Source organism: Cydia fagiglandana, chromosome 12, assembly GCF_963556715.1.
Source record: "Cydia fagiglandana chromosome 12, ilCydFagi1.1, whole genome shotgun sequence".
NCBI classification, from domain to species: domain Eukaryota; kingdom Metazoa; phylum Arthropoda; class Insecta; order Lepidoptera; family Tortricidae; genus Cydia; species Cydia fagiglandana.
In genome coordinates, this window is record NC_085943.1 from 14691635 (window position 1) to 14717432 (window position 25798).

General features: G+C 36.0%; 1 protein-coding gene across 1 annotated transcript in view; it reads left to right on the top strand.

Moving 5' to 3' along the window:
- The window catches only part of LOC134669653 (limbic system-associated membrane protein-like), an 80195-nt gene that overhangs the window by 32011 nt on the left and 22386 nt on the right, over positions 1-25798 (top strand). Inside the window, exons 4-5 of the mRNA XM_063527328.1 lie at positions 10876-11086; positions 19545-19644. Of these exons, the coding sequence (XP_063383398.1) occupies positions 10876-11086; positions 19545-19644 (311 nt within the window). The remainder of the gene's footprint in view (positions 1-10875; positions 11087-19544; positions 19645-25798) is intronic.

The window sequence follows — 25798 nt, forward strand, 5'->3', positions numbered from 1 at the left end:
TTAGTCCGGTTTGCTCACCATGTTTTCCTTCACCGAAAAGCGACTGGTAAATATCAGATTGTATTTCATATAAGTTACGTACTCATTAGTACGAGCCAGAGTTTGAACCCGCGACCTCTGGATTGAAAGTCGCACGCTCTTACCCCTAGGCCACCAGTGCTTCCAAGATACAAATATTTAATGGCAAAAAGTTACTCACACTCATGCAAACAATAATTATTATTTCAGCATTAATTTACTTAAACATAAACTATATAAACAATGTACCGATGCTTAAATTCCACTCAGCATAATAATTTTCGCTTCACAACATAACTTCTCCTTCTAACTTCAATGGCTTTATTGTTGGGCATTTTAGTCTGAATTATTTGAATAGAATTGGAAATGTTGTAGCAAAGATGATAAAATAAAAAGAAAGTTTAGGGATTAAAACGAAGGAAGATAGACGGGATTTCAAGAAAGGTAGTAAAAGGTAAAAGTTTTCAAAGTAATTAATTTTAAATTAAGCAAAAACAAACTATTCCGCTGGTGAATTTTCAATATAGGTAACTCGGAACTCTAAGCCGTTTGAAAAGTGTAATATTCTTACAGTAGATGTCGATATAGAATAGAATAGAATAGAATAGAAATATTTTTATTCGTGAGCACAAACACAAAAAAATAGAAAATTATACAAGCAGAGAAACATAAAAAAAGAGGAAGTGACGCGCAATGGTCTCACCTCAGCATGTTGTTGGCGACTTCCAGCGCTGATCTTCCGATGAGACCATCCGGTGAAATAATCACGACAGGTAACATAAATATAACAACAAAATTAATATATACATACAAAAGACGCATAATATATGTATATGTCGCAGTAAGAAAGATAAAGCCGTTATATAGTTATAACCCTAGGGATATAGTTATATGTCCTAACATAGTTTTACGAAAGCGATTAATTACTATCTTACTAGGAATATAACTATAATACTTCTTTAGTTTAGTGATATACTCGTAGTTATATTACTGGATTAAGTTTAGTGAAATAATTGTAGGTAGGAGTGCGGCGGTGCGGCGGAGGTATAGTTATATCCCTAGGGATATAGTTATATGCCGTTTAGTACCGCCATAGTGCCGTAGTAGTATAATCATATTCCTAGTAATTATTTCACTAAACTTTATCCAGTAATATAACTATATCACTAAACTAAAGACGTACTTATTATAGTTATATTCCTACTAAGATAGTAATGAATCGCTTTCGTATAAGTATGTTACGACATATAATTATATCCCTAGGGATATAACTATATAACGGCTTTATCTATCGTACTGCGACATATACATAATATAGACGCCTCCTTCCTAAGGCACTTAAGGATATGGTGGAAATATTCCCTGTCAACTGGTAAGTATCGGTATCTCAGTTGGTAGCGTGGCAGGCTGATATTCTGGAGTCGCGAGTCCTCGAGACTGAGATTTCCTCTTTTTCTTGATTTCTAAGCATTGAAGTTGAAATTAAGGTCTTTAGAAATACAAGTACGTTTATATTATACGGTAACCCTTTACAATTGGCGAGCCGAAGCTCTTATTTTGCACATACATCTATCACGGGTAAAGTCATTTAGCCATTCAGTCACACAAACGGTTAGTTCGTCTGGTTTTGTTGGTCGTTCCAATACAAAGCCAGAGTAACTATGCGAGGTCAATCCGTGCCGGCACACTCGTATTTTATGCGTTGTATTTTTTTGCTGTGTTTTGTACAAGAACGCAATAAACAAGAACGTACCAGAGTTACTTGATTAGATTATGCTAGCGTAACCATTTCGGTGACATGTGTTATTTATTAATGAAATCAATTTTAAATTTCATTGACTTAATCAACCAACTGTCTTATGTCCTATCACTCCATAATGTAACAGAAAACTCATTCGGGTAGCTTTTACTGCTTTAGGGTTGATAGCATAGCACGCGAACTCGCATGCAATTTTAGTTACATTACGGACTGTTGATTTCGTCCAAATCAACCGACCGATCAAAAACCGCAAACTAATGAAACTCGCATACGAGTTCTCGCATCGTCTAAATGAGCCCTTATTCATTGTTATCAAGTGTATCAAAATAAATATACCTGAGTGATTTTATACTTTATGCACTCACCTAATTTACAGTGATAGAAAACTTATTATTTTTTCCTGACTATCTAGACTGAAAATCGTAATTAGATCCCAAAAAAAGTAAGATAATGTTGCCACTGCAATAATTTGTTTGTAAAATAGTAAATTCCTTTTTATAAATAAACACGCTAAGATAATTTATTTATTGGTAATTTTACTCCTACGATTTAAAAAAGCACTTTTATTTACTTATTTTTACATAAATACATAAAGCGCTAGTAAAAAGTGGCAACATTATCTTACTGTTTTTGGAATCTAATTACGATTTTCAGTGTATCTGTCGCCACGGACGGGTATAAGATCCTTTTTTTTCAGTGTCAGTACGATTACTGACACTGAAAAAAAAGGATCTTACATATTGAAACGGAAAAGCCAAAATGTTAGCATTCATTAATTATAATTATGTATTCTAATCAAAGTAAGTACCTACTTAACATATTATGTAGGATAAAAGTTAGTGGAAACCTGCCACTCAATCATCAGAGCAGCAGAAAATCACGACTAAGAGTAGGCTAGGAGGTAGGCTGTTCATTAATGTTCATAATATTATACACACTACGCTTAGGTACTCGCTTCCTGTAGTCTTTACCCTATTTGCCGCATTGCTTTGAACACCATTTTGACTAAACACCAAATACCCAGGGAACGTAAATGTGTAGCCAAAACTTGATGCTTGATTAAGAGGAATTGGGACGCAATACATTCGATTAACATGTGTCGACATAGGGTACATCGCCAATTACTAGCCACCCCCCAATTACTGGCCACTTAATTTGATTTCTATTTATAGGTGAACAAAGTTCATTTTAGTATATAAGGTACGAAAATCCAATTATTAGCCAGTTTTCAATTACTGGCCACCTATTCCAAAAATGAATTCTATTTACAGATAAATAAAACTCATTTTCAGTATAAGGAAAATGGCCAGTAACTGAAATTTATCCACAACCCACTCGTTCAATAACTGGCCGCCTCTTACAAAAATGAGTTCTATTCACCTATACACAGAATTCATTTTAGTATAGGTGGCCAGTAATTGAAAACTGGCTAATAATTGGCGATGTACCCTACTTGGAGTTTGCTGCGTTTCGTAGTTGCAAAACCTTTAGCAAATACCCCGGAGTTATACTGGATGTGCTGGGAAATTATTCCAATGGCAATGGCTGGATGTTTGATTTCGAGTAGTCAACTTCAGAGTGCCCGCTCTGAATGGTAGCTAAGCGATTGGGCTAAAGCGCAAGTGGCGCAATATTGAATTCCCATTTAGTCATAGTCATAAACGAATTATTATCAAACAGATTCGTTTGCGAGAGTAACAATTTTTTTATGTAATGTTAAATAAAAAAAAAATCACCGCTTCGGCACTGGGCTTATGGGTTAGAACTTGAGACTCCGCTGCTCTGCCGTGAACATTGAACAATTTTACGGTAAGTGTCGCTACGCAAGTTAAAGAAAAACCGGGCAAGTGCGAGTAGGACTCGCGCACGAAGGGTTCCGTACCTTAATGCAAAAAAAAAAACAAAAAAAAGCAAAAAAAAAACGGTCACCCATCCAAGTACTGACCACTCCCCACGTTGCTTAACTTTGGTCAAAAATCACGTTTGTTGTATAGGAGCCCCATTTAAATCTTTATTTTATTCTGTTTTTAGTATTTGTTGTTATAGCGGCAACAGAAATACATCATCTGTGAAAATTTCAACTGTCTAGCTATCACGGTTCGTGAGATACAGCCTGGTGACAGACGGACGGACGGACGGACGGACGGACGGACGGACGGACGGACGGACAGCGAAGTCTTAGTAATAGGGTCCTGTTTTACCCTTTGGGTACGGAACCCTAAAAAGGAAGGAATAGAAAGATTCACACGCTTCTGGCAAGCTTCGGTAGCTCAGTGTTCCGAAAGGTCTCAAGTTAATATGAAAATTAATCATAGTCATTAACAATAAATGGAGTCGTATTTAAGTATTTATTTTTAGCAGCTCAACTAAGTTAGTCAAAACGATTTTACCAACGCAGTAATCTAAAAAAAGATAGAACAGGAAATATACCTATTTTATTTATAAAAGGTATTTTATTATATTTATATATTTTATCAATCAATAAACTGTCAATCAATCTATCCCAAATAAATTATCCCAAAAAGGGAATTTGATATATGATAAATAATATTTGACGACCGGTCTGGCCTAGTAGGTAGTGACCCTGCCGGCGAAGCCGATGGTCCTGGGTTCGAATCCCAGTAAGGGCATTTATTTTGTGTGATGAACACTAATATTTGTTCCTGAGTCATGGGTGTTTTCTATGTATATAAGTATGTATTTATCTATATAAGTATGTATATCGTCGCCTAGTACCCATAGCACAAGCTTTGCTTAGTTTGGGGCTAGGTTGATCTGTGTAAAGATGTCCCCAATATTTATTTATTTATTTATTTATTTATTTAATATATTTTTGATTTCCTAGTAGAAGATCAAATTAATTAAAAAATTAAAAAAATAAATATAACGTAATTTATGTAATACATATTTGGATAGTTCAAGTAAATGATTATCCCTGTAAAAATTTAAAACTAAATGAATTTCATAACATACAGTATACACTATACCTATACATGTACGTATACTATACATAGGTACTTAAGAACATTTATATTTTTATTTTATATTAAGTAAATAGTTTAGTCACGCTCCTTGACTGTTGACCCATTTAGGGCTTTAGCTAAATTGGACATTTTCATAGCGTAAGTACTAAAAACCAATTTCGTTAGGATCCTAAATGGCTAAACAATCACGGAACGTGACTGTATCTACAAGTTTAGTTTTGATTTTCATAAATGATTATTATGTTCTTAGAATTGTGGAAAAATATAATGTTCCAACACAGTTATAATTATTGTGAAAATTTTTCGAATTCAATTCCAAGGTAGCACGAAAAAGCTCCATAAAATACACCATTTTTAATTTACGACGGACATTATTACAAAGAGCGCGGATAGACTTTGACACTTCCATTTAATGTGGTCGGATCACGGGCTCCATCTGAATTTGTATTCGAGGCGTCTCGTTCGAGGTTTTAAAACTTTCTTCGGCGGTTTAAAGCGGAGACGGCACTAACTGGATATAACTGGATATCCCATTCTTTCTCGGCGCTCGAGTTTTTATGGGTCAAGCCCAGATCAAGCCGGATTGAATTCATTGTGTAATACAAGGAAATGGATACGTAACTATTTTAAATTTTTGATTGCAACACGTCAATACGTGAGATTATGATGGGTTAGTTAATTTCTATGTAGTTTATATAAAATCGAACACACTCGTGGTTATGTATGTATATTATTATATGGAATAGCTATCTGTATTCCTGGTGTGTGTGTAAGACCTCGGTATCTTCAAAGTAAAAATGAATAGGCTATTTTTACTGAACCGGTGTACGGTGAGCTCCATCAGAGGCTTTGTCTTCACTTTTTTAGGTGTGACTAGGGTCAATCGCCGGTCAGTTTACATGAAAAAAATATTTTTAATTACTTGTAGGCTTTTCGAAGTACAAATTAAAATATTTATTTTCGAAGTATAATACATACCTAGAAACAAAACATAATTAAATGACTAACGTATAAAACTAAAACTAAAAATAAATAAAACTAATCTTAAAATAAATAATTACAAACTATTACCCTGCGGAATGCTGGCAGCATTTCCTCGCTGTACCTATCGCAATACTTATTCTTTGTGCGAGGAAGCTGCCAGCTCTACGATCACCAGTGGCGTCTGTTATTCTTTTGGATAAATCCTTAAATAGCGTAGTTAGATGCGTTCGAACCCCACGGGCCAAGGGCCTAATTAATTTTCGAAGTAATTTAAACACAATTTCGGACATTTCATCAAAACTGAAAATGTATTTAGTGCACTAAAAGAAAATCTCAAACAAATTCCTCCCTCCGAAAATAGCTTCCGTGCTAATACTTTTTATGTGATTTTTTTGTCGCCGTAAATGAAATCGGTGGGTCAAAGGTGAATCGACGCAATCTAGAGGGAATGAGTCGGCCTCTTCACTAGCAATTTGGCCACTATTCACTCGCCGTTCGCATCGGAAGCCACATAAAAGGTTACCCACTCTCCTAGCACTGTATCACTGAGGGTGGGCAAGCATTCGACTGGCCCGAACCAGAGCAGCTGAGCTTTAAGCACCCGCAGCAAAAGCAGTAAACCCAAGGCTATTTTAAACTGGAGTATCTGAGTAGAACGCTCGCCTGTGGTCTGTGCGGGTGAATAATCTACTGAATAGTTTTTTACTGCTAAAAAGGTAATCTTTTTATCCCCGATTTTACATTAAGAGTGTTATTTGCAAGAGTTTCCTCGAAAATTAAAAAGCCGGTAAAAGCTTATTCAATAACCTCCTAAAAATAAGCGGACGAGCTTTAAACAAGGAAGTGGAAGTTAATGGATTGCTGGATATATATTTGCTGTTAAAAATTATAAAAATATAAATTTCCCGTGAATTTCATATTAATTTGCTATTATATTGCTATATGCACGGGCATATTCGATTTTTTAGGCAAAAGTATTATTGTAGATGACAGATATTAAGGTTTTTACCGTAGTTTGCCGAGTCTGGAAGACCAGGATATTTTTTTTACTTATTTTTCACCTGTTATTAAACCTGGTAATAATCTTTACAATATATACCTATCACTAACGCCATATTCTAGGACAAAAGACTATTTAGCTTTAGTTAAATTGGTTGGACTGTTTAAAGGTGACATTCGGATATCAGCTGCAGCTCCATAAGGGCGCATACAGACGGACTGCAACCTGACTGCAATTTGTATGGGAACTGCACGCCGACTGCACGCCAACTGCAACGTTGGCTATAATTGCCAAATTTCCGCCTATGTATCTGTCAATTTCCTTAATAAAATGAGTAACAGATTGGACGTCACTATAGCAGCAGTAATGCCACAGAATAAATAATAGTACTACCGTACAGAAAGGAATCTTCCTACTAAACCGAAGTTTGACAGCGGTTCGGGGTCGAATCATCCTGTCCCTTTCTAATATATAGCAATATCCCTTTCGGTTATTTAGGGTTGTCAAAATTCAAGCCATTATCTTATCTGTGGTCGTGCACCCAAAGGGACTTCAAGTTGTGTCAACCCTAATAATTGCTGAGCTAATGCTGAGCCGAACGGAGCCGAGTTTGCCCGAAGGAAGGAATTTCGCGTCTCACTTACGGCCTGAGGGCTGATTTTTGAATTTCGAGCGCTCGATTGCGTCACTCGAAAATCTGTGGAAAACGCCGTGATTCTATTTTTACCCACGAGCAATAGAAATTGGAAATCTAGTGGTATTGACCACTCGTTTTCAATTCTACAAGTGAAGATACGAAATCGAGGACTCGAAATTCAAAACTCGGCCACCTGATTTAAACTTTAAGATACGCCAAAAATTCGCTACTCGTAAAGATACGACATGGATTGGACATCATTGTCAAAAGTGTCGTTTCTTTAACCAAAAACGTCACTTTTGACACTGACATATCCGATCCATATCGTATCTTTAGCAAATTTTTGATGTATCTTAAAGTTCGAATCAGGGGGCCGATTTTTGAGTTTCGACCACTCGGTTTCGTGTATTTCGTTAAATAATATCTCCAATACGCGGCACTTAAATTCTACTAATATAATTGAAATCGAGTGGTTAATACCACTAGATTCCAAATTTCGATCGCTTGTATTTCAAAAATTAGCATTTGGCCGTTTTCCACCGACTTTCGAGTGACGAAATCCAGCGATCGAAATTCAAAAATCGGCCCCCAGGTCATTTTAGTAATGTTATGAGTATTTAAATATGTAAATAGTTATATTGTTTTAGTTAGATTAGTAATAGATCGTTTGTATTTTATGAACACTCCAAATAATGAAAAACCTTTCCATATATATATTTAATGTACGATAACAATCGAATAATTGGTGAAGATTCTTATCGCGTTTAGGTAATATTAGATCATTTCTACCTACATGATAGCTAAGGCAATTTCATTATGACCAAACTGAATAAATAATATCCGTCCCAAACGACATTTGCTCCAAAAAGATCTTATTGTGTGGCTACTGAAGGACAAAATCTATATTATTTCCGCGGGAGTTATGGGTTGTAAAAAAAGCTATAATCCCTTTGGGAGTTATAGGTTTTTTTTATTATGTCACTAATTCATAGGAACTAAGTAGGTTTTAAGTAATTTTTTTTTACTTTTCATAAATACATATAAGAGTTAGGAGCATTTACATTTTTTTATGAAATAATGATCATAAAATCGAAAAAAAGGCAAAGGTAGGGGCAAAATATGGACACCATACATCAAATTGTGTAAACATACTTTGTATTTTTTTTGATAGCCTGTTTTGTGTCCCACTGCTGGGCAAAGGCCTATCCTTTCTTCCGCCACTCGTCACGGTTTGGTGCAAGCTCGCGCCAGTCGCTGCAAAAAGCGTCGAGGTCATCCCGTTATCTCTTTTTTGCTTTTTTTTGCTTTTTTTTTTTGGTGAGTAATATTCAGAAAAGAAATTGATGACTACTTTCTAAGGAGAGGCTATCCCTTTCTTCTGAATTTGGTAATTTATATTAAAAAATTTAGAATGCAAGTCCTACATCAACTTAAAATACTATTTCATCACACTCGCTCAGTAAATGTGGAATTGCACGCAGATTTAGCGAGAGTTATAGAAAAAGCGTTCTCCCTAGGGAGTGCACTAATTAACAGTTTTTTGTCTTTATACTTAATTTTTGTATCGCAAGTGTGATGAAAAACATTGTGTGTAACTCGGGGCGTAATCATATTGCAAACTCGAGTCTATAAATCGCTCCGGCAAGCCGTCGCTATTTAACTTACTCTCGTTTGCAATATTCAACTTACGCCCCATGTTGCACAATGTACTATTCTCCTGTCGCCTAGGTTGCATTGAAACATTTCATCCCCAAATGCGACGCCGTGCTTGTGACCGCACGTACTAATGCTTTCACACTCTCGCTCGTCACTTTGCACTTTAATTAGCTCACTGAATCCTGTAAAATATAATTCAGTTAGAGAAATTGTGCACTTAATTTAGGAGAGAAGTTTAGTTTATACAGACCTCAAGTATAAATAAATAGAGTTGTGAATGCTGCCAAATCGTTGTTTAAGCCATATCTGCACAACTATGAAAGTTTTTGTTGCTGTTTTTGTATTTTACGACTTTTACAATGTAAAACACGCTACCCGACAAATTTAAAGAGATAATGAAAAATTAAAACCTACCTACTGCGTTTTGTTACGTGGTAGGAATCGGTTAACTACTAATAGTTTTTTTTAGTCATTAACCCTTATCTTGGCATCGTAACACCCGTGATACATGGAACATAAAAAAATCTAGCAGGTTCACTTTATTACTTAACAAAATAATTCTGCTATAGATATGTCGATCTACCCTCCTTTATTATAGCAAAAAATAATACATACAAGTGTCATTGTAAATTAATTAATAATTATCAACATGGCGCCACGGAAACAACAGATCTTGTTTCGTGCTGTAAGTTTTGCACTTATTTCTTAGATTAGTATATATTTTTGCATAATCTACATTTTAATACACTTACTATCTGTTAGTGTATTAGGATTCACATAGTGGTCCCATTTAAAAACATTTAACACATAAAATATTTACATAAAACTATTACGTATCATATTTGATACATTGCCAAGAACTCATAAAAGTACATGTGTATTATATTTAATACATTGCCAAGTTGTCGTCAAAATAGCTGTAGATGATTTATTTTATTTTTAATTTTTTTATATTTGTGAGGGGTTGAAATATATGTTTCCAATATTCCATATTAGTCATCATAGTAATTAGTTAGTGAGCTTTGTTTTTTTTTAAGTAATGGATGTTATTTAACAGTATATTAGGACGCCGTAGCCTTTTTGCTACGCCGTAGCACGTAGCACGGAAAAATATATGAATTGCAAAAAATGGCCCCAAAGTAAAAAAACATATTTTTTTTTACTTTCACTCTATTTGTTTACTTTTCATATTTTACTTAACTTTTTGCTGACGACTTTTTTGCAACTTTACGGGATCAAATTTTCCGCCCATGTGATCAGGTATTCGTAGATATAATTCATTTTTACAGGTGCAATAGTCATCTGATGCTATAGATTGCGTTTAATTAGCAATAAATGTTAATTTTTGTTGCATTACATGTTTTATTTTTACTATAATCCACATTTTTCTTTTAAAAAGTAGGTAACTATTTTGTCGAGGGATTGGCATTGTATCAAATATGATACATATGATTTTCCGAAACTGGAAAATCCTGGATTTTTTTCCTTATTTTTTAATAGTCTAGTATGCTCAAAAGGTGTCGTAAAACTAAAAAAATGTTTATATTTAAGATATTTTGAGTCTTGCCAAGATAAGGGTTAACTATCATTTTCTAGATGCTCAGTTAGGTTTTCTTTATCTAGAAATGTCAAAATATAAATACGTGCTGTTACATGCCGTGGTAAATAATGAAAATTTATTGTTTGTAGATTTGAAGCATCCTATTTAACAGCTGAAAATTTACTGTATAAAAAATAAGGCTGAATCTGATTTTACAATGTGTGAAACTTTTGACTCGGCCTGAATAATAGATTTGGGTTTTATCTAAGACATTCTTAAAAACCCTTTTGTTCCCAGGTATCCTGGATTCGCAAACGGGACCTCCACATCCTGACCGTGGGCGTCCACACGTACAGCAGCGACGCGCGTTTCGCGGCGCTCCACGCAGATGGCTCCGACGAGTGGACGCTGCGCGTGTCACCAGCCCAGCCAAGAGACTCCGGCGCGTACGAGTGTCAGGTGTCGACAGAGCCGAAAATCAGTCTGTCGTTCCGGCTGACTGTCGTAGGTAAGAGATACTTACAGTCCTTATACCACACTGTAGTGAGACGCACTCAGATTACAGGACGCTGCACGTGTCACCAGCCCAGCCGAAAGACTCCGGTGCGTACGAGTGTCAGGTGTCGACAGAGCCGAAAATCAGTCTGTCGTTCCGGCTGACTGTCGTAGGCAAGAGATACTTATAGTCCTTATACCATACTGTAGTAGGATGTTATGAAACGCACTCAGATGACTGGATGCTGCACGTGTCACCAGCCCAGCCGAGAGACTCCGGCGCGTACGCGGCGCGGCGCGTAAACGACCAACGGGTTTTTGGCTCTATGGACACTTGTCCATAGAGCCAAAAACCCGTTGGTCGTTCCGGCTGACTGACGTAGGTAATATAGACACAGATCTTGTTGAGAAAAATATAGTAAGAACGCACCGCGCTCTTAGTGCTAGGTATATGCGGTTTGCGCATAAAGTTACGGTGAGTGGACACCCAGCCGCATGACTCAGGCGCGTAGGTACCGAGTCCGGGTAACTGTTGTAGGACGAGTGATTCTTGCGCTCAATGTTTTATACTCAAACATGAATATATGAGTAGGTACATTAGTGAAACTCAATAGATAGATAGATTAATTTATTTCTTATTGAAAATTACATAATATTTAACAATGTCACTATGTTTCTAAATAACATGAACTCAAAAAGATCGTCAGATTGTAAACAATAATAATAATTCATTAAAATAATTAAGCATTAATTAGAAAATTAAAAACAATCAAATCATTATAACAAAAATTAAAAGCAAAAATCAAATACAGTAAAATAAAATGTCAGAGAATGTCAGAGCATGATCAAACTAACTACAATGGCATACTAAATGCAATGTCAAAGACATGTAAAAGTAAAAACTAGATTAATAGAAATGCTATATCTCCTTTCTATAAATCTAGTTGTGTCATCAAGTTACAAACAAATGGAATCCCGAGTAGTTGCTATTATTAAACAGGCGCTGAATCTGTAACCTTCGGAAAATATTCCCAAAGGGATTCCATAGACAACGTAAGTGCTGCGTAAATAGTTACATCTAATACTGGGTTATCTTTAATGGGGTGCCGAAAAGAAGCACTTACACTTACGGATTTTATATTTAGGCTCTGTAAGTAAAATAGAGTTAGTTCATGAAATGCCTATGGGTCGAAGTGTATCCGCAAGGGCCCCCAAAGACAATAAGATAAGATAAGATAAGATAGTTCAGGAAAAGAGCTACGGAAAATCGTGAATGAAACAGCCACAAGATAAAACATAGAGCTATATATACTTAGGCTAGGCTAAACCAAAACTGCATTCCCGTTGCCAGGGAGGTTTTGGGATTATACCGAGGAACTTTTACTATAGAACCAACCTCGAAATCGCAAAAAAAATTACCCTCCCATAGAAAAAGGACCAGGCAAAATGTGTGAAACAGCCAATTTTTTTTAGCTTACAGTATAATCCCAAAACTTCCCTGGCAACGAGAATGCAGTTATTTATTAGCATGTTATGCATAACTAAACTCGATAATGACCACGGAGGTCATAGGTGCTTACATTGACCTAGTTTTTTATCACGAAATGGGCCACATACTCGCGTCATCTGTATATCACGTCAATTATTTCCAATAGAATCCCCCAGAAATACGAGAATTTCTGTTTTATCAGTGTTCTGTTATATCAGAACAGGAAGAGGGATTTTTGTTATTACCTATTTAGTTGTTTGGTTAATTTTAGGACTTAAATGCGGAGATTTTTATAATTCTTAACAATTTCCTCGAATTTAAACAGTCATGCTTCTGACTATTAATAAATACGTCAATTAATAAATCTGGAAACGATATGGATTTGATGTGTCAGTGTCAAAAGTGACGTTTTCCTTTGAAGAAACGTCACATTTGACACTCCTAGATCTATTAACTGACGTATCTTAAAGTTTGAATAGGGCCAATACCATAGACTAGGAATCCTCTAGACCGAGCATAGCGCTACCCCCTCTGCCACGCATATGGTAATTTTACTCCATGTTCGAGTCGAAAGTGTCTTTGTGTGACGTCCGTGTCTTTGAACGGACCAATCACGGCACGGGACTTCGCTCACCTCGTCCCGCGCACCCCCGCATTTTTGGCATCATCGGTTGCATGAAATAATTACTCTAAACTCGGTCTAGAGGATTCCTAGTCTATGGCCAATACTAACATAAAATTCCCTCCCACAGTGTAGATATTTGAAAATTGTAAAGATCAATTTCTGTGTTCATTTTACAATCGTATCCAAACGATCAATCAAAGTAGCTTGAGTTCCAATTTTCATCAAGAACCTTTTAATGTTTCCAACATAGACAGTATTAAATATATAAAGGCCGATTCTATTTAAAAAAAATACAATGGTTTTCATCTTATTTTGATTTGAAACGAACTGTGCTGACTAAATTAAATCATGATTCGATTCTTGAGGCTTTTCGCTCGCGCTAATTGGTGCGCGTGAGATGACTGACACGACTCAGTGTCATATCCAAATGAGATAAAAACATACCTGACTTAATGGCGCATCGACCCAAAATGAGTCATGGCCTCCGACACGAGTTCACGCCAGTTGTCTCGATACTCTGCCGTATTCGAACTTCAAGATATTTACAAGAAACGACACGTACTAGATCCATTCTAGATACGTTATATTTAAGATATCAACTAGTTCTCTTTTGCAGCGCAATTCGGGCAACCAACGTCACTTTTACGTTAGATAGAGTAGGGTATTTTTTAGATGTGAATTGGATCTCTAAGTCATATCCTGTGGAAATCGTTTAAGAGTATCACCAGAATCGCGCAAATGTCAAATTTGACAGGTTAGATCTTAAATATATCGTTATCGTATCTTGGTGATGTCTAAAAGATATCCTAATAGATGTCTTTTTCAAAATCCGAATCAGGCCCACTGTGCCATCTCCCGCTAGTTATCGGCATGGAGATCGCGCAAGTCCGCTTCAACCGCGTCGCCCCAGCGATACCTGGGACGTCCGATCGGCCTCCGCCCTACCGAGCGTCCCAAGTACGCCCTTTTCGCGCCGCGATCCTCCTCCGTTTTTAAAACGTGGCCGAGCCAGCGAAGACGGTAAGAAATCAGAATTGAATGAATTAAAACACACACACACACACAAGCCTTCTTGAGCTTACTGTGGGACTTAGTCAATTTGGTAAGAATGTCCTATAGTATTTATTTATTTAAAAAAAAAGCAAGTGAGTGAAACCGTTGTCGTATAAACAATTTAAAATATGTCTCACGAAAGTATAATATCGGGTAACTTTTAATCTGTTTATTTCATAAAAAAGCATGCATATTTACAAACCTAATTATTAATCTTAAATTAAAAAGATTTTTTGAGTTAAGGAGTCTAGGTAGTCATATAGAATTAATTATACACTACTATTAGTTTTATTATTTTGCTACAAGATAGGGATTCGATTGTTGTGAGCCTTCGTAAAAAAACATACCTAAATTATATAATTGTATTTATATAATAATAATTGTTGTAATTATATGGGGTGTCCTTAATTCCTTGGAGCTTGGGACGGATGTTGGTGTGGGATGCTACCTGCGTAGACACGCTGGCACCGTCCCACCTCCAACGGAGTACTGTAAAAGCGGGCGGGGCGGCGGAAAGCGCCAAAATTTTAAAACGTAACAAATATCCTCGCCTCGGTAAAGAGTACCATTTTGTACCATTCGGAGTTGAAACTCTAGGTCCGTGGGGTCCCAGCGCGCATAAGTTGTTCGCAGAAATCGCGAAGCGTCTGGTTGACGTAACTGGTGACCGATAAGCTGGCGGCTACCTCGCACAACGTATCAGCATTGCGATACAGCGAGGAAATGCCGCCAGCATCCTTGGTGCAATGCCTTAAGGGCCTATTTTAGATTTAAGCCAGTTATTAATTTCGTTTAGTAGTACCACTGTATATATATTGTATGTAAATAAATAAATACATATATTCAATTATATAATTTAGGTATATTTTTTAACAGTATATAACAGAATCAGCCTCCTGACTCTTAAAACAAAATGAAAATAAAAACATTAATAGCCCTCGGAAAGCAATAAGGTCACAGGCGGAATTCCTGACCCAAATGTTTCATCCAAAGTATTCCGCTAGACTGAATTTTACACGACATTTTATTAGTTTAATGTTAGATGTATTTGCAAACATCTAACACCTACTATTTTTATGTCATTTTGATTTAATTTAAAACTAAAAAAATTAAAAAAGTACAAAGTTTTATAGGTACCGGTTTATAAAAGTTGAAAATCAATTTATGCGCTGAAAAACAAGAAACTACGAGTACTAACTAACCCCAATGAATTTTCTTTATTTTTTACCACATTTGTGTGAGCTTGGTACATAAATATGTGAAAATTTATTATGTTTTAATAAAACGTTCAACTATAAAAAGATCCCATAACGATAAACGAAAGAAAAAGTAGTGATTTTATAGGCATTTTTACGATTCCGCTGTAACGGCCATGTTCATGATATTATCATTGGACATCGTAAAAGTCAAAGAACTTGTATCATACAATCGATATCTGATAACCAACGGTTTGTTATCACTATTGTTTCGAAGTTTAGTTTGTTACCCCTGATACGCGTAGCTTGCTACGCAAACCGCTACGAGAGTTACGAGCGGGTAGAAGCTCTACGCTACCTTGCTACGAAGCTTGTACAATAGAATATTATTGTGCCGTTAAAATTATGGTCTATTAAATCTAAGTACGAACACAAGCGTTTTATTAGAAGGTTACCTGAATTGTTAGATAATGTTCTTTAAAAGGTTTTGGGGATCCTTTTAATGGAGTTTCTATTACAGTTTGAGCTTGCCCGAAATTTTTCATATGGAGCCGGAAGAAAGGAGTATTATTGTCCTACTCAATAGTAATAATAACATAATGCCTCTACATATAGCTCGACATATATTAGTAAGTAAATAAAATCGAACTAAAAAAATCCATACTAAATTGTTGCCATGTTTAATTTTACGTTAAAAATGTAACAGTTACGTAGAAAGTGACGCCCACATTTATTTGCTACTATTTTATGTCGCACTGTAACACTATACTCTGGGCCCAATTCGGATTTTGAAATAGACGTCTATTAGATATCTTTTAGACATCATCAAGATACGATAACGATATCAAACATCAAACATCATCATCAAACATCAACATTTATTCAGCAAATAGGCCACAAGGGCACTTTTACACGTCAACATTGAATTTACATAAAAACAAAAATAATAACATCAACAATTTTATAAAATAAAACTAACAATTCAATCTAACGTATTACAATTACTAAGAGATGTATATGGTCTCTTAATGTCGAATTACATACAAAATACAGATAAAAAAACACACGAAAGAAAATCTATAATATTTAGAGGTGTAAATGTCTCTAGGTGTCAGAACTATAAGATTATATAGTTTATCAAGTTATCCTTAGAGATGTATAGGGCCTCCAAGAGTCAATATCCTGTATAATTAATACATTCATTAAGAGAAAAGAAACATACGAGAACAGAATGAGGCGTCTCACTGTAATTAATTAATAAAAATTTAGTTACTAAGTATAATAGCTCGTGTTAGCTTAAACAGACCAGTCTCTACAAACAGCACCCATTCACGAGTATGACGCATATCTCAGCCATCGCCTCCCTCAACCTTCATTCGGGAAAGTGGCGACCCGATCAACGACGCCACCGTAAGCAAAGACTTTTAAGCGAGCATGACATGTTCAAGCTACCGGCCTATATTAATATTAAAATAGTAATAATATATAGCTGTAAGACACGGCATTTTGTGCTCATATGTTACATAAAAAGACAGTATAGCTTCACATAATTACTAGCCTAAGTTGACTTAGAGATGTAAAGGTCTCTAAGTGTCAGAAACATTAAAAATATTGGTATGTACAATCAAAAATAAAAATCAAATAAATAAATATGTACTTAGAGATGTATAAGGTCTCCAAGTGTCCAAAACTAAAATTAAATTAAACAATATAATCAATCAATCAATCAATCAATCAATCAATCAATCAATCAATCAATCAATCAATCAATCGTTTATTGATAACAAGCGTTACACGTCATTTAACATTTTCTGTGTGGCACACTTTACATTCCAATAAAGATTACAATTATAAATATAAATAAGTCGTCATTCATTTAGAAATTAGGTAAATTACATTAAACTAAATTTTAATTATTAGGTATCATTAAATTATAAAATATAAAAATTAATAATGTCACAGGCATTTGGAATATTACATTAGTCTATTCGATTTATAAATTCATCTACTGAGTAAAAAGCTTTCTCTATTAAGTACTCCTTGAGCTTGGTTATAAATATGGTGTCAGACATTTCAACTAGTTTTAGGTCATTGGGCAATCGGTTGTAGATTTTGGGACCTATATACCACACACATTGCTCTGATTTTGTCAGTCTGTGTCTATTTGGGAGAATATTATATCCATGACGATAGTTTGGACCACGCATTCTGAATTCCCCGAGATTCCTACGAACAACTTTTGCCACTTCTAATATATACAGACCTGGAATGGTTATGATTCTCAATCTCCGAAAAAGGTTACGGGCAGGCGTATCCCAGGGCACCCTAGCCATTATCCTAATTACTCTTTTTTGGAGTATAAACACCCTTTGTCTATCTGCCGCCTGTCCCCACATGTCAATACCATAAGCGATGATTGACTGGAAATACGCAAAGTAAGCATTTCTTACACAATCATTGTCCAGCATTTTTGTTAGGCGTGATATTGCGAAGCACGCTTTTCCCAATCTTTTGCAAAGTTCGTCAATGTGGTCACTCCACTTTAAACCAGAGTCCAGAACGAAACCCAGATATTTTGCCTTATCTACCCTAGGAACGGCAATGTTATCCAACTCAATCTTAAGTGTTTGTAGTGGCATACCCCTAAGATTGATTTGAATTACATTAGTCTTGTCTAGATTAAGTTGCATTCCATTCACAGTAAACCAATTCTTTACATCTATAAGTAAGTAATTCACTTTAGACTGTAATTCCGTAAAGTTGGTCCCAGAAACAACAAAAGCACTATCATCCGCATACGCTATTAGTTGACCATGAGTGCGAATCAAGCGAGAACATCATTGTCTCATGTGTCAATTCTACTGGACACTAAGTAGCATATTTAATTCACAATGTAAAAAAAAATACAATATTTATTTAACTCTTATTATACTAATGAAATCAAGCTACCGGCTTAAAAGCATCTCTATCGTTTATAAAATCATTTACAGTGTAGTACGCCTTACTTAACAAGGAGCGCTTAATGTGCGACTTAAATTTGTGAAGTGGTAAATTTACTACATCAGTGGGGACTTTGTTATAAAAACGTGTACAGTTCCCGACGAAAGACGTACTAACCTTACGGAGGCGGTGGGCGGGCACAGCAAGTTTATGTTTGTTTCTAGTGTTATAGTTATGGATATCACTGTTAACCTTGAATTCGTGGATGTTTTTCCGAACATACATAATATTCTCTAGTATGTATTGAGATGCAACGGTAAGAATGTTAACTTCTTTGAATTTCTCTCTTAGGGATACTCGAGCGCCCAGTCCATAGATGGAACGTACAGCTCGTTTTTGCAGCACAAATATCGTCTGAATATCTGCCGCTTTTCCCCACAACAGAATTCCATAAGACATAACACTATGGAAGTAACTAAAGTATACCAGCCTGGCCGTCTCTACGTTTGTCAGCTGTTTGATTCTCCTCACTGCATAGGCTGCTGAACTAAGTTTTCCGGCTAGAGTGCCTATATGTGCATGCCATTGCAGTTTGGAGTCTAGATATGTTTAAGATCTAACCTGTCAAATTTGACATTTGCGCGATTCTGGAGATACTCTTGAACGATTTCCACAGGATATGACTTAGAGATCCAATTCACATCTAATAGATATCTTACTCTATCTAACGTAAAAGTGACATTGGTTGCCCGAATTGCGCTGCAAAAGAGAACTAGTTGATATCTAAACTATAACGTATCTAGAATGGATCTAGTACGTGTCGTCTCTTGTGAATATCTTGAAGTTCGAATACGGCAGTGCGCATCTCACATAAGACTCAATGCAAGGTCGTATCAAAACGATAACAACATTTAACAACCCACGAAGTGCAAGTCCACTGGGTCGGTTTTAATCCTAAAGTAATAGGTACCTAAGGTGCAGGGGGACAATTTAGCCTGCAGGGTAATTTTAACCAATCGAAATATCTTCCATGTTTTACTACTAGTTGATATCTAAACTATAACGTATCTAGAATGGATCTAGTACGTGTCGTCTCTTGTGAATATCTTGAAGTTCGAATACGGCAGTTTGCCTAATATTCCCTATTTAAATGTCTATATTGTTGCAGTGTCAAAAGCGGAGATTCTGTCCGGACCCGAGCTGTTCGTGCGCGCGGGCTCCGACATCAACCTCACCTGCGTCGCCAAATACGCTCCGGATCCTCCGAGGTAAGTAATGGGTATCATGATTACGTTTTTATCACCTCTATGCCCGTCACTTTCGCACTTACATACTTGTTAGAACGTGACAGGCATGGTGACAAGCGATAAAAATGCGGCCGCAGATCCTTTATGTATCAAAGTAACCATAAAAAATAAGATCGGACTTCATAAATCAATCAACTTAAAATACCTACGTATAAATAATTTGTTAGGTACCTATAATAATTATTTGCAATTTAATTTTATAAATCGATGCTTTCATGGGTGTTTTCTACTGTTGTGTATTAATTATGTATGTATATCGTCGCCTAGTACCTATAGTACAGTCATCACGCGGGGTTGTTATGTCATTTATAGTCTGTATCTTGAGGTATTTAAATAAAAGTCGAGGAGCCATTTGAGGGTAGATGAAAATATTAGGTACATGGTTAAATAATATAGGTTAAAGTCAGGTCGTTCAGTGACAGATCCAGGCGGTTTTGTATTTGGTTAGTTAACCAATTAATGCCATAACTACCCGAAAATGTACAAATTATTTGTTTACTTTTATTTAAAATATACATAAAAGTATACAAATAATTTGTACATTGTCAGGTAGTTATAACATTAATTACTTACTTTACTTTACTTTTATTTTACTTTATTTGTTTACTTTTATAAACTTTTATTTAAAATATAAATAAAAGTATACAAATAATTTGTACATTTTCGGGTAGTTATAACATTAATTACTTACTGTACTTACTTTACTTTTACTTTACTTTATTTGTTTACTTTTATTTAAAATATAAATAAAAGTATACAAATAATTCTCTGTATATTTAAATTTGAAATACCTAAAGATACAGAGTATAGGGTTCTTGCTAAATTGGAAATTCTAAGTATAGCGTAAATATTGAACAAACAATTATTTAGCTAGGATCCTGAATGGCCTTAGAGAATATAACCAACGGAGTGGCCATTAACAGGCGTTCCCCTCTGTCGAAAATAGGCGGCCAATGGTCAACGACATGTCAACCACAAGTATGGACTGACGGCTATCTGACATGGCTATGTTAATTTACGTATACAATTGATGTGCCCCTCCCCCGCAAAAAACGGCAGACTATTTTGTACCGAAAATTATAGACATGGCGTCTCCGTTGGTTATATCCTCTAAGTGAATGGCGCAACGATCGCGGCGCGTGATGGTACAAGTTTTGCTCAGTTATCTATTTATTTATCAGCATTAACGAAATTGCTTTGATAGTAAAATGTATCACTCCAATCAAATAATTTTACCTCGTGTATCAATAAAATTAGTAACCATTACCACAGAATAAGTAATTACTCAACCGTTTCCTTCAAAGGAAAAGGTCCACGTGTAAATCGGACTCGGGCATACGGGCATCGAAGGTTCCGTCGAAATTGGTAATACAAATGGAGTTAATACATTTTAAAAATATCGAATAAAGTACGCTAATTGAAAATGTAAATATATTATTATCCAAGACATAATAATATACAAGTTTACCGAGTAACAAATTGTATAATCAGGATCGGCAACACAGACAAATTAAAACTAAGGATTACTCAATTTCCTTTGATAGAAAATAATCTACCACGTATTCATGGCATGCCCGTATGGTCATGACAATGGCAGACGAAATTTTCCAAGCTTTTAATACCACTGTGGCAAACAGCCGTAGTTCGGCCCGCCTTGATAAGAAGCGTCTATCGCATCCTATGTATAATATAAAAGATAAAGATAAAAAATAATTTATTCAAGTAGGCATATTACAATGCGCTTATGAACGTCAAATCGTGTCAAGTCGTGTATTAAGAATAGTTATTTATTTTCATAAATTGCATTAGGTATATACCTCAGATCACGTTGCTGATAACTTTTGAATCTTAACTTTATTATATTAAAACTAAAGTTAAAACAAGAAAACAAACTATTAGAAAAATGTATAATATTTACCTACTTGCAAGTGCTGCGTTGACGTCAGCTATTTTATTAGAGAAATTGACAGTGACAGCGCTTGCGTCAACGTCGCAGCAGTAACGCTGTAGCAATAAAATGCAGCTACAGTCCATACGAACGTCATCATAAGTGCCAGTTGCACCTACCACAGTTAACAGACTGATCAACGTTACGCAGCAGAGATCTATGAAACTCATGCAATAAAGTTTAGCGAACGCTTTAACGGTGACAGACAGTTTGGTGCAAGACTTGGCTTTCTTACTGTTCTAAAAATAACCGATTGTACTATGAAGTCTGCGACATCGTTAAGTAATATCAAGGTCGTATATTAATCTGGAACCGATATATGCCGAGCAACCGTTCTGAGTCATGCTTACAAATTTAGGGTTAATAACACCGCAAGACTAAATGTATTGAAAGTGAACATGTATGTTGGAGACGGCTCAATCTTCGACAGCATTATTGAAATGAATCGTGATGTAAATGTTTGGTTTATGATGGATGAGATAAATTATTTTTTAATTCTAATTGATGCTGAGCTGCACACTTCCACGTTCGTTTACTTACTGTATAGGTACACTTTAATAAAAACATTAATGAGCAAAAAAACCGGGCAAGTGCGAGTCGGACTCACGCACGAAAGGCTCCGTACCATAATGCAAAAAAAGGCAAAAAAAAAACGGTCTCCCATCCAAGTACTGACCCCGCCCGACGTTGCTTAACTTCGGTCAAAAATCACGTTTGTTGTATGGAAGCCCCACTTAAATCTTTATTTTATTCTGTTTTTAGTATTTGTTGTTATATCGGCAACAGAAATACATCATCTGTGAAAATTTCAACTGTCTAGCTTTCACGGTTCGTGAGATACAGCCTAGTGACAGACAGACGGACGGACGGACGGACGGACAGCAGTCTTAGTAATAGGGTCCCGTTTTACCCTTTGGGTACGGAACCCTAAAAACAAAAAAAATATATACTCAAGATGGCTTTGCCATTTTGAAGTACGAAAGATTCCTCGTTCAATCCTCATAAAATCGAACCGTTGACGAACGACTGTGGTCCACTGCCTCATACACGCGCTTAGGCAGACTCTTAATCGGTTTATATCTTAGGAATACCAACAATGTGTTCTGTAATGACGTCAAAGTCGTCAAAAAATACATAATACTAAGAAAACGACGTCATTCTGTAAAAAAAAACTATACAAAGCATTTTTCCTTTTAAGTTTCTACAAAATAAATCGGTACAATAGACTGAAAATGTCACCGCACACTCTATAATGGAAGTATGTTTGTCGTGTACCTTCACCTACACATACGCTATAAACATGATAAGCTTATTTCAGATAAAAGGGTCGGTTGGGGTCCCTAAGTGAGGCATTCTTTGCCTATCACCGTATAATGGTCTATGTCTGAGATCTTTCAGCGAGAACCTTCAATTTGAATATTGATAGGGTGATACGCCCCGCGCGGGTTACCCCAATCAATGGGGTTTTTTTATGATACTGACATAATGTTTGGTTCACCAACAGGATACCTAATCTATTGTCGGGATCTCAAAGTATTATATTTTCGTATTCACTGTACGTGAATACGATATTTTTAATCAACTTTTTAATCAATTCAAATGTGAATAGGTACACAGTGTACACACATATACAACCACACAACAAACACAATTAATCAATCAATATCTTTTTATTGCGAGAACATAGTTGAATTATGTACTTAAAGGTGATAGCATTTTTAAGAGCGTGTCTTATGTTCTACCAGGGAAGGCATGCAAAATTTACAATAAGTTAGCTACAAGTACAAAAACAAACTAACAATTCAATATTTATACTCTAATGTCAAAATATTGCAGAAAATTCAATGTCTAAATATTAAGCAGGCCACTGACGAGCCTTCCTTATGGATGCCGTTACAACGGATTCATCCAAATGGACGGACGGACGGATTCATCCTAATATTAAACATTGTACGTTTTTGACATTCACGGACCGATTTTGGATTGCAGCCACGCTATTTGGACTGTTAGAAGGCTCGTCAGTGGCCACCTTTACACAAAAATAAATTACTTGGTCAAAACAAAACAGTAGGTACCTAACAACACACGAATTGCAAATATTGTATGTGTTTTACTGTAGGTACTGTAACCAATAATATTCGTAATTCAATTACTAAGTAATACATCCCGTATTATGTTTTCAGATTGCAATAAAACGAAGACACGATTTTGCATAACCAGCTGCATTAAGCCACAATCGGCTCGATTCGGGAAATGAATTAGACACTCACTAGATATTAAATAGTAAAGATATGTGACGTTCCACTGCAAAAGGTACCTTATGGCGGTTGGTGCCGCGATTAAAGAAATGAATTAGAGATTCACTAAATATGAAATAGTGAAGATATGTGACGTTCCACGGAAAAAGGTACCTAATGGCGACCGGCGCTTACGTCGCATAGCACCGCAATAATATTAGAGCGGCGTTAATAATAGCGTAAGCGCCAACCGCCATAAGGTACCTTTACCAGTGGGACGTCACATATCTTTACTATATCGTATCCAGTTAATCTCTAATTCATTTCCCGAATCGCGCCGAATGTCTACAGGTGTAGTGCATATTTATTTTCCATCATAGTATTTTCCACGGAAACGCACGAACGTGTTTTGTTATTTCAGTCAGTCTCGGTACAGTCGCCATCAGATATATCGGAGCGGCTAAGGCGCTCACAAATATCTGAACACGCCTCTTTTGTCAAGGCGTTAGAGTGCGTGTTCAGATATTCTGAACACCTTGGCCGCTCCGATATATCTGATGGCGACTGTACAAAAAGTACTGAGGTTGACTGAAGTAGCATGGCAAATACGAACAATTCCGAAAAAATACGACGGAATATAAATTATGCACTACATCTGTACATATGTATAATATGTTGTTTTACTGTAATGGTAATGTTGGCTGAAGAAATACATTTTTCATTACTCTCAGAAGCAATAAAACGAATCATAAAATTACTGTCTCGACGCCTGCCATGTTTTTATTTTTTCTCGTATCAGTCGCCTATTCATGTCACAAAAGGTTAGTCTTGTTATGATACGAACAAAAGATATCCCTCACATAACACACATTTAATATCAATTTTGAACGGACATGTATTCCAAAAATTTTCTTAATGAATATTTTCTTTTTCCTGTTGTAAGTACCGCGACTCTCTTTTGTACAAAGATTAAATACAATCTGATATGATTTCTTGGAAATTAACAATGTGAGGTGGATGTGTTAGTATAAAACGAGGAAAATATTCCTTTTTTAGTTGTGGTCAAGAGCTAACAAAGGAATATTTTCCTTGTACATAGTGTGTAGTGACACACGGCGCGATTCGGGAAATGAATTAGAGATTAACTAGAAACGATATAGTAAAGATATGTGACGTCCCACGGGTAAAGGTACCTTATGGCGGTTGGCGCTTACACTATTATTAACGCCGCTCCAATATTATTGCGGCGCTATGCGACGTAAGCGCCGGCCGCCATAAGGTACCTTTTCTGTGGAACGTCACATATCTTCACTATTTCATATCTAGTGAATATCTAATTCATTTCCCGAATCGCGGCGACAGTTTAATAAAAACAGTCACAGTGAGAATAATAAAGAAAGAAGTTGAAAAAGCTCTGAGTAGGTAGTAGATATTGTATTAATAATTTAATATCTATCTACCTTCTTATAAAAAAAGGAATTAGGGTTCATTTAGACGATGCGAGAACTCGCATGCGAGTTTCATTACATTACGGTTTTTGATCGGTCGGTTGAATTGGACGTAACCAACAGTCCGCAATGTAACTAAAATCGCATGCGAGTTCGCGCTTTTATCCAATTATTAACAGTAATACAAAAAAGGTAAGAATCGTTTATTAGTAAACAATACAATAATATTTTTTTATTAAGTATGTGTACAGTCAGCAAAACGATTAGCTGAACACCCCTGCATATAAATATAAAAATTGTAGACAACGAAACTGAAAACAGTTGACAACGACAAAATAAATCGATTACAATTTACAGTTGCAAAGCAAATACGCAACCAATGTAATCATCTTACAGCTAAAAATACATCAAATCGATATAAAGCGATGTCAGTTTGCTGACACTAATGTTTATTTACATAGTCCTGCTTTGGTAGCACGAAC